Raw genomic sequence first — 9,986 nt, 5'->3', positions numbered from 1 at the left:
AGGCTCAACATTGCTGTTGTTTAATGTTTTTTAGCTGCTCTCAAAAGTCATCTTATGGCTTTAATACTTCCAGCTGATAAGGACACTTACTGCATTTCAAATGCACGCCCAAAGGCTGTGAATATTCACTTTGTTTGTAATGACAGTATCAAGCTATAAGAAGTGTTTTTACTAAAATTCAACATTTTCAGATGTCTGCGTTTTGTTTTTTGTTTTTATTTCACTGTAACAACCCCCAGAATGCATTTTTTTTAGGATGCTATTCTTGCAGTTTCCATTTTTTATATCTTATGCTTATAGTGAGTGTATCTCATACACACGTTGTCACTGTGTTTTGTACTACCAGCTGTTAAAAGAGCACATAGAGGGCGGGGGGGCTCTGCTTTTACTTTGAGCAGTCTGTTTTTATTTTGTCTTGTGAGTGTGTATTTTTCAAAGAAGATCTGCATCAGTTTGATTTTATTAACACAAACTTCATGTGAAGTTCACAACAGAGATAAAGAGATTTAAGACATCCCTGCAGTTTAACCAATAAAAGTGGGTATCAATTGCATAGCAGTGAAAATCTCATATTAGGGTCCATAAACAGTCTTGAACTAGCAGAACAGGAATGATAAACTGGTAAATGTCCTGTATTTGTATAGCGCTTTACTTAGTCCCTAAGGACCCCAAAGCGCTTTACACTACATTCATTCACACACACACGTGATGGCAAGCTACATTATAGCCACAGCTGCCCCGGGGCGCACTGACTGAGGCTGCCGGTGTTCTGACAAAACGTCCTACTGTAAGTAGTTTATGCACATTTCTGCTGTCACAGAGTTATTCCAGCACAAATGTAAGTAGGTATGACGGTTTGCCACTTAACTTTGCCCATCAGAGTATGCTTATAGCTCATAATTATAAAGCCAGGACGGTCTGTCACTTCACTTTAGCCGTTAAAGTATGCTTGTAGGTCACATTCACAAAGGCAGCATGGTTTGGCACGTAATTTTACCCGTCAGAGTATGTGTCTAGCTGTTATTAAAGGTAAGATGATTGCCACTGAATTCTAGCTGTAAAATTATGCTTCTAGCTCATATTCACAGAGGTGGGACGGTTCGCCACTGAATTTCGTGTTGTGCGCATGCGTAGAAACAACAGGTAGGATGGTTTGTCAGGTAGGATGGATTCCCAGAACATCTGACACTGGCGCCACCGGGCCCTCTGACCACCACCAGTAGGCAACAGGTGAAGTGTCTTGCCCAAGGACACAACGACCGAGACTGTCCGGGGCTCGAACCGGCAACCTTCCGATGACAAGACGAACAGCCAACTCTTGAGCCACGATCGCCCCAGCAGGAAAAAAATGCAATACATCTGCACCTCTGTATCCATGCTAGTGCTGACCCACAATGCAATGGTTGTGCTCTTAGCTAAGATCTGGTCATGTGACCATCACAAATTCTACCTCAACCAAACTTCACAGCACTTTACACCTTATAACTTTTAACAAACACTTATTTTGTAATCACATATTTTAGACAAGTTTTCAGTCAGTGCTGCCCTTTTTATTATCTTGTCTAATACATTTTAACTCTTTCCAACAAATAAATGAACTAAATTAAACATGAATCTATCACAGAAAAATAAACACCTTTATTTAACTGTCTCACAACATAGAATAACAGTGATTCTAATAACAATGGGGGATTTATGGGGACAAAATTCTGGTCCCCGTGAGTTTGAAGGCATGTTTGAGACTCAAAATGTGGTTTTAGTGTCAGGGTTACAGTTAGGTTATGTTTTTGATCAGGTGTGTGTGTGTGTGTGTGTGTGTTAATGAGAGCACACACACTTTTCGCCTTTGGAAATTCCACCATAGGCATGAAGGAGAGATTGGAATTACAGATTGGACTTTGATTTGGTTTTACTTCTGTTCATCATCATCATCATCATCATCATCATCATAATTACTGTGTTGGATTATAATTCTGAGAAGGATTTGGACTTCCATTATTCTCAAGAAGATTCTCAAGACTTCCAAGGTTTTCTCAGCTGATTGTAGCTTTGAGAGAAGTGGGATCAATCAAGGAATCCTGCTTTCCTGATTAATTCCATGAACACAGAGCACTGAGGTGGAACACATCTTCTCACCACCAGCCTCTCCCCCCCAAAGATAAGAACAAAGTCAGAATTACCTCAGTGGGTTAATTAAATAAGTTGAATTGAGGTGATTTGATTATTCTTTTTATTTATTTTATTTTGCTTGGCTCCTGCCAAGCAGTTTTAATCAAATCTTCTGCAATTAAAGTCCAAACTGTGGACATTCCCTTTTAAACCCTTGTAAAACAATAAACATATAAATCTGGGTATAAATCTATATTAGCCCAAATAGCTCTAACAGGTTGCTCTAGCCTTTAGCTCTAATCATCTCAGATCAACAACTACCACGATTTAGAGAGGAGTGGCCATAATAGATATGACTGATAAGATTTGACCTGCAAGGCTTCTCGGGTGTCTTCATATCAGGGCAAGCAGGGAAGACACCTGGATGTCAAGGCAGTCAGGCTGGACGAGTCCCCTCAGTCCCCTCAGTACGAGGGAGAAAGGATAAACCGTTTTGAGCCGTGTGACGTACAAAGTGACGTTTAATGACCAGAAAAAAAATTTTTTTTTACGTTCCAGACCTGAGAGCAAAGCTGCACATGTTGGGGAGGTTGTCAGGAACGTCAGGAGTGCCTGTGCAACGGAGGGACGAGGCTTACTTCTCTTTAGTTTCTATATGAATCTGATCAGGTTTCCAATGCATGCAGACATAAGTGATGTAAGTCTCAGGTAAAACTATTGATATCGCTTAACTGCTGCATCATTTACAGAGCAAAGCTTAGCTGGACACTCAGGATTAAGAAAACAGTGTGTCTTTTCCTCCAGGGCTTGGTCCTCATTAGAAGCAAATAAGTTACATTTAAAAGATCAAAACAGGTTTCCCAGGTAAAATATCTTACCTTTACTTTAGATGCCCCTCCCAAATATAAAACACAAGATAACTAAGTTATAACAATAAGCTAAAATACATTTAAACTTCTCAGAGACTGTTTTTGTTTGCTGCACATACTTTTCTGGACATGATTTGTTTTTCTCACTTAAATTATTGTGAAACCTCTTGAAGCTTCCACAGTGATGATGATGTACAATCAGGCAATTCAAGGTTTGTGATGTTTTTATGAAATTAAATGTGAGTTTTACTAATTCACAGAACTTTACATAATGGCTGCTCAGTGACTTCAGCATGACCTCTTTCATTACATCTATGAATCTTCTATTTCCCTACAGCCTGGCAGCTCATCATTGTCCAATGAAACCACTATAACCGAGTACAATATTTCATCTCCAGGTGGCAATTCTACTTTGGTGGCCCCGAGAGACCAAACGGACTGCAACTTAAGAAAACACCAGCAATAAGAAAAACACTGCAAAAGAACACATAACACAACGGAAATAGGAAAAACGACAACGGAAATAGGAAAAAACAAAACAGAAATAGGAAAAAAACAGATTTCCAAAGGCACAAGGGAAGTGTTTCTGGGGAGACAATAACCTGACGGACCAGTTGCAGGAACCCAAAACATGCTAGGTGTGTTTCATCATGATTCATATAATACTAATGACAGATTTTTAGGCTAATAGTTAGGCTTACACACTTACCTCTCGTCTTTTCTTTCCTCGCAAAACCGGTAGCTCCTCCACTTCTGTTAAGTGTCTCCCAGCGCAATTCTTAGCATATTTTGGTACAACAGACTGAAGAAAACGCTCAAACTTTATTTTAAATAACAAACATAAAACACTCACTTCAGAAAACAGTAGAATTAGAATGAAGTAGAATGAAGATCAGCCATCAAAATCATCAAAAATGGTCACCCTTTAATTGTCCTATCAGCGGTCCAGATGACAAACGCGCTTCGTTTGCTTTGACAGGGACCTACACGGCCGCCGTACAGAGGACGTGAACAAAGATGGTGCTGGAGAAGAAAGGTTCCGGTGAGTGTTGGTCTGTTTGAACTCTTCTTTTGAATATAAAACACTGTCATGCAGTCAGACGGTGTAAAAACACTTTAACAGAGAGCCCCTCTGTTGTTCTATCTTCTCTAACTTGGAGCTCACAGGGGAAACGTTGGTTTTAAACTCAACTCCGGTTTGCTGAGCGGTTCGTGGTGTTTACTGTTAATGTTATTATTACTGTTTTTATAGAGCTGCATGGTTTTATTCTAACATATACATGTTAAAAAGGAATAGTCCAGTTATTTAAAAAAAAAAAAAATTCAACTTAAAGGAGAGGATCGACCGTAGGTGATGCTACTTTGCGGTTTATTTAACCAGGACCTCCTGAAGGATTTTGGGTGTTTCACTGAAGTAAAAGATGTTTTTTTGGGCTCCAGCTGTGAGCCGAATTTAAGTTAAGTACTTAACTGGTTCAGATTTTGTTTGATGAGCTTTCAGACAATAATACGAGAACAGAATGAGATAAATTTAACGTTTTCACAGTGCGGTATGGTTTGATTGGAAGGAAACACTAAAACACTAAAGGGTAATACGGGGACACACCAGCCAGCTTTTTCCAGTCCTAAATTGATAGCAGGCTTTTCTGGTGATAGTTTCTCCTTTCCCTGCTCTCAGTCTCACTGTGAGTGCATCTCCTCACACATGGAGTGGAGCAGAGAGATATTCTGAACATTATGTTGCTGCAAGTGCATCACAGCTTCCTCCCAGGAGTCCCACTGAACGTGAAGAGAAGGTGAAGCCGACAGGGAAAACATCACCATCACCGGAGCTTTTCATCATTGTCACACTCTGTGTTTAAAACATTTGCAGCTGTTACTGTGGCAGGTTTGAAATCCCTTAAACTGCTGAGCCTTTGAGCTTTCAGCTGTTTTTTCATGCTCAGAATGAACCTCTGTGAGGTGACTGTGTGCTGTATCACAATTAGCAGTCCTGATGATTTCCCTTTGGTTTACATGCTGGAAAAACTACACAGAACTTTATAGAAATGAGCTGAGTCGATGGGTCTTTTGTCACTGATACCAACTGATGGAAACTGTGTGTTTGGATCCAACAGCTCGGGTGGAGGCTGGTCAGCGCAGAGTTTTGGATGAAGCCACCAGACAGAGGAGGCTGACCCGTCAGCTGGAGGCTCTGGAAAAAGACAACTTCCAGGTCCGTGTCTGTAATCTAAAGTTGACTGACAGCTTTTCTGCTCTCACTGCCCTCTAACATCCACACAGAGCTCCACTCTGTACACGGGGATCACTTAATCCACCTCAAATTCACATAGAAACAAGCACAGGTGGAGATTTTAAGCGGGAATTCTTTAGAAATCCTCTAACACTGAATTGTGCAGTTCAGGCGACTAATCAGAAGAAAGCTCAGAGCTCTCTCTGTGTATGTCACACATTATAGTAACCTGTAAGGCGCATGAGCTGCTCGATCACTGATGTTCTGCTTCTGTCAGGGTCAGAGGTCACGACCCTCTAACCCTCTATCACCATCTCCAGCTGCTCGGTGTGGTCTTACAGAAACTAGAAGTGGTGAATGAACATAGGTAAACATGGTGTTGCTATAATGAAATACAAAGATTTTAAACATGTCCACCTGTTAGTGATGCTGATTGGCTCATATATGTCTGACAGGCTGTTAATAAATAGTCTGTATTATTGCTCAGTGATGACATCTTGTTTTGTGTTTCCAGGACGACCCTCTGTCCTCCCTCCCTCCCCCAGGTCCTACTGCCCGCCTACCTGCCTTCAGTGAGTCTGAAGAACCAGGTGAGTTTTTTACCCTCCAATGTGCACATGAAACCTACACTTTTGACAAAAGGGCATCTTCCTGACCATCCCTTTCACAATAAAAGCTCTTTACATATCTCTACTGTGTTCCTGTACTAGCAGAAAAAGTCTTACAGAGGTACACGGTAGCAGCTGAAATCTTTATTCCTTGAAACTTGAGTAGCTGTTGTCGGATTATAATATTATTTTATGCCATGTTAGACCCCTAATTAAAGATTGTGAATTATTATGTAGTTTTAGTTTGCATTATGCTCCTGAATTAGAAGAAGGTGATAACTATTACATTTGGTAAACTGATTTGCATTACATTAGACTGCTGATTTATTGTGAATGAATGATATTGTTTTATGATGCATTATACTGCTGAGTTATAAGAAATATTGTTCACAGAAAGTCATCGCCTTATTTGTCTGGTTAGAAGAGAACAGAGCATACAGCCCCATCTCAGCAGGAGCAGATAAACAGGGAGCCAAGGTCGTAGCTTAGGCGCTGTGTGAGAAAGAATGTGAATGTTTAGGCTTTTATGATTAGGTGGGGGCCACTAGAGGCTATAAGAGTTTGATCAAGGCTCCACCATTTTGAGATCTGATGCTGTCTGCTGTATGGTGTCCATCTCCCACGCGTGTGTTCATTAAATCAACGTTTGACTTGACCCGGCCGGACCAGTGTTGTTATTTTGGGTTTTCTTCTTGTATCCATCCCCAATATTTGAATCCGTAACACTGTATATAGGCTGGTACTTATAAAATACTTTTCTACTCTAATTAAGTATTAAAAGCACTTTTCACATGGTTCACACAGCTCTGAGATTTCTTGTATTCACAAATGAAGACATAATGGACAATTCGAGGTTCATCATCCTTCCTGATGATACTTTGGTATCCAAACTGGAGAAGCTGAGGTCTAAACCACTGACCTTCTGATGAGCCACTCTCCCTCCTGAGCCACAGCTGGCCCAACAGTAGTGATTAGAAGTGGTAAATTACAACCAGATCAAATCCTGTTTAAAAACCTGCAAATATTTTTCCATTGTCACCACACCGACCAATTTAAAAACTGAAAAGTCCATATTAGGAAACGTGTTTGTGATTAAAAATCTTCCAAAAAATCCTCTAAACATTCTGTCCTCCTTGTTCTCTGTCTGTGCGTCCAGAGAAGAAGAAGAGAAAGACGAGGGGCGACCACTTCAAGCAGCGTTTCAGGAAGAACTTCACCACGCTGCTGGAGGAGGAGGTGAGTCAGACGCCCTTTCTCCTCTCTTTTGATTGGCTGAAAGATGGTCGTCAGCTGACCCACTGTCTCCTCTCCTTTGATTGGTAGAATCTCTCAGAGAAGCCAGAGCCTAACTACCTGTCAGCGGCGTCCCCGCCCTCCTTGCTACCTGCACGCCACTTCTGCTGCGTCTGCGGGTTCCCGTCGCACTACACCTGCACCACCTGTGGGGGGCGCTACTGCAGCACCAAGTGTCTGTGCACACACAGAGAGACGAGGTAAACACACCACATGTTTTTCAGAGATCTGGTTGCTCAGGTTAGATAGATGTTCAGCATCAGTTACCATGACGATGTACCAGGTCAGAAGTTTACCTCATGTCAGCGAGCTACTTCTCCAAAAAAGGGCCGCCTCTTGTGACTGGATGGACTCGATTTTGATGGTCTTGGTTCAGTTTTGGAGGGTTGCTGTAAGAACTGGAACCACTACAAGCAGAACGAGGACACCATCTCTAAGATATGGAGATTATCTGCAGGATCAGGCTCATTGAAAAGGGAGCTGCAGGTCTAAACAGACTTTAAACGCTCTTTGATGCGCTGTGATGTCACCGTCTGAAGAAACTGGAAAATCTCCTGACCAAAGTTCATGCTTCACAACATCTTTTTTCTCCTGTGTGTCTCTGCAGATGTTTAAAGTGGACGCTCTAACTGCCACTGCCCTGGTGATGGAGGTGAGGGTTGCATATGGGATGCATGAAACTGCATCATAAAGAGAGTCTGAACCCTTTGTGTCTCTGCTGGCTGCTGTGAGAGCAGCTGGACAGAGACTGACATGTGCAGGTGGACAGGAGGCTTCTTGTGATGTCACAGCATTGCAGATTCACTCGGGAGATTTGGCTGCTTCAGTATTTCTGTATATTTTTCTTTACTCTGTCAGTTCTTTCTTTACCTGTCATAACTTAGCTTGGGGTGTAAATGAAGAGACATGCCCGGGTTTGTTGCATCATCATCATCATCTGAGTGGGCAGAATCAGATTAATTGTAAATATCTGTGTATCTTTAACTTTAATGTTTTCTTTATATTTCAATAAATCAGATCTGATTTCACACAGTCTCCTGATCCAGGACTGCATATATCAGCTACTCGATCTACAGCATCCATCTGCAGTCATGTTTCTGTCTCTACGAGCCGCTCGCATCACTTGAGTACAGGTCATTCCACATTATTTCATTAAACACCTCCCACCTGACCATCAAACATCTGCCTGAAAAAATTCCAGCAGAAAGTTTTAAACAACATTTCTTACAAACTCAAATTGATTAAACTTTGCTTCAGAGAATAAAGAGGCAGACTTAAAGTCAAAGATTAAATTCCATCTAAGCTGTTGTTTGTGTCAGACAGAATTTGATGCTGGTGTTGGTCTGATGGAAGAGTTCCAGTAACTCAGGACACCGGTCCTTGAGGCCTGGAGTTGCCCACCCCTGCAGTAACTTCTGGTTGTTCAGTGAGAGGAGCCAAAAAACACACGTTTACAATCCATTTCACTTTTATATAAGTCTGAAACAAAAGCTGCCAAACACCTGCAACACTTTATTTTCTGAGCTTCAAAAAGGTATTTTGACCTGCAATAAACACCTGCACTCTGCTGTCACACTCACACATTCTTGGAGATAAAATATCTTAATTTCAGGAGCGGGTGCACGCCTCCAAACATGCCCTTTCCAGTTCTTATCTATGTATATGATCCCTCAGTTCTAAAACCTGTTCGTTGTTGTTTTCCTGCCCGCTCACCCCCTGACCCCTCACTCTTTTCACTTCTTCACCTCTCATAAGTAAATGGGGATCTTGCCAGGCCCAGGAGCCGCCGCCAGTCCTCTCCGAGGCTTTCCCCAAATCACAAAAATACTGTCAAAACTAAAATGAGGATGTGGGCACACCTGAGTGAAATAAGTGGAAGTTGAATGAAGCTCCACCCCCTCACGTCACTCATCTGAGAGAAACGAGGAATCAGGCTGTTCCACTTCTTTATTAAAGACAGACGCACAGACGATCAGACTGAGTTCAGAACAAACTAGCTTCTTCCTGTGAGTCAGCTACAGGAGAGAAAAGTGGAAAACTCCAACACTGCTGCTTCAAGCTGCTGAGGCTCCACACACTGAATGTGAGTTTGAGCAAAAACACGACTCAGTGAAGGTAGCAGAGGAGGGAGGGGAGCCAGGACTGACTGTACTTCCTGTCTGCTGTTTTCAGCTTCACTACAGACTTAATGGCTTTCAGATCAGAGAAGGATCTCTGCTGTCCGGCCTGTCAGGAGGTCTTCAGAGATCCTGTTCTTCTGTCATGTAGCCACAGCTTCTGTAAAGACTGTCTGAAGAGATGGTGGAGAGAAAGAACAACACTACTGTCCAGTTTGTAAGGAAATATCAGTGTATGAACCACCTTTAAACCTGGCTTTAAAAAAACCTGTGTGAGTTGTTCTTACAGGAGAAAGATCAGAGAGCTTCAGAGGCTCTCTGCTGTCTGAGAAACTCAAACTGTTCTGTCTGGACCATCAGCAGCCAGCGTGTCTCGTCTGCAGAGACTCAGAAAAACACACCAAGCACAGATTCAGACCCATCGATGAAGCTGCACAACAACACAAGAAGGAATTTAAGGAAACTCTGGAGGCCTTAAAGAAGAAGTTAAAGGTTTTTTGAAGAAGTTCAAGTGAAGTTTGATCAAACAGCAGAACACATTAAGGTCCAGGCCCGGCACACAGAGAAGCAAATTAAGGAGCAGTTTAAGAAGCTTCACCAGTTTATAGCAGAGGAAGAGGAAGCCAGGCTGGCCGCACTGAGGGAGGAAGAGGAGCAGGATGATGAAGGAGAAGATGGAGGCTCTGGGCAGAGCGATAGCAGCTCGTTTAGACACAGAGCCATAGAAGAGGAGCTGAGAGCTGAAGGCGGCTCATTC

At 42.2% G+C, this 9,986-nt stretch overlaps 1 protein-coding gene across 2 annotated transcripts; it reads left to right on the top strand.

Moving 5' to 3' along the window:
• Positions 1-3,433: 3,433 nt before the first annotated feature.
• znhit1 (zinc finger, HIT-type containing 1) lies at positions 3,434-8,144 on the top strand. Of its 2 annotated transcripts, XM_085156100.1 has the most exons (7): positions 3,434-3,616; positions 3,958-4,020; positions 5,096-5,193; positions 5,726-5,801; positions 6,976-7,055; positions 7,143-7,312; positions 7,720-8,144. In XM_085156100.1, the coding sequence occupies exons 2-7, from the start codon at positions 3,996-3,998 to the stop codon at positions 7,739-7,741; spliced, it is 471 nt and encodes a 156-aa protein (XP_085012226.1). In that variant the 5' UTR covers positions 3,434-3,616; positions 3,958-3,995; the 3' UTR covers positions 7,742-8,144. The 2 variants fall into 2 exon arrangements, with proteins under 2 accessions (XP_085012226.1, XP_085012225.1); XM_085156099.1 differs by having other exon boundaries at positions 3,435-4,020.
• Positions 8,145-9,986: the final 1,842 nt, after the last annotated feature.

Source organism: Neolamprologus multifasciatus, chromosome 4 (genome assembly GCF_963576455.1).
Source record: "Neolamprologus multifasciatus chromosome 4, fNeoMul1.2, whole genome shotgun sequence".
Classification (NCBI taxonomy): Eukaryota; Metazoa; Chordata; class Actinopteri; order Cichliformes; family Cichlidae; genus Neolamprologus; species Neolamprologus multifasciatus.
This window is presented reverse-complemented; position numbering and strand designations above follow the sequence as displayed.

What these genes read in the sequence shown, in the direction of transcription:
- znhit1 (XM_085156100.1), top strand. Translation starts at nt 3,996, where the DNA reads ATGGTGCTGGAGAAGAAAGGTTCCG. An exon ending in CAGTGAGTCTGAAGAACCAG is followed by an intron (nt 5,802 to 6,975) that starts GTGAGTTTTTTA and finishes CTGTGCGTCCAG; the next exon opens with AGAAGAAGAAGAGAAAGACG. An exon ending in TGCACACACAGAGAGACGAG is followed by an intron (nt 7,313 to 7,719) that starts GTAAACACACCA and finishes GTGTCTCTGCAG; the next exon opens with ATGTTTAAAGTGGACGCTCT.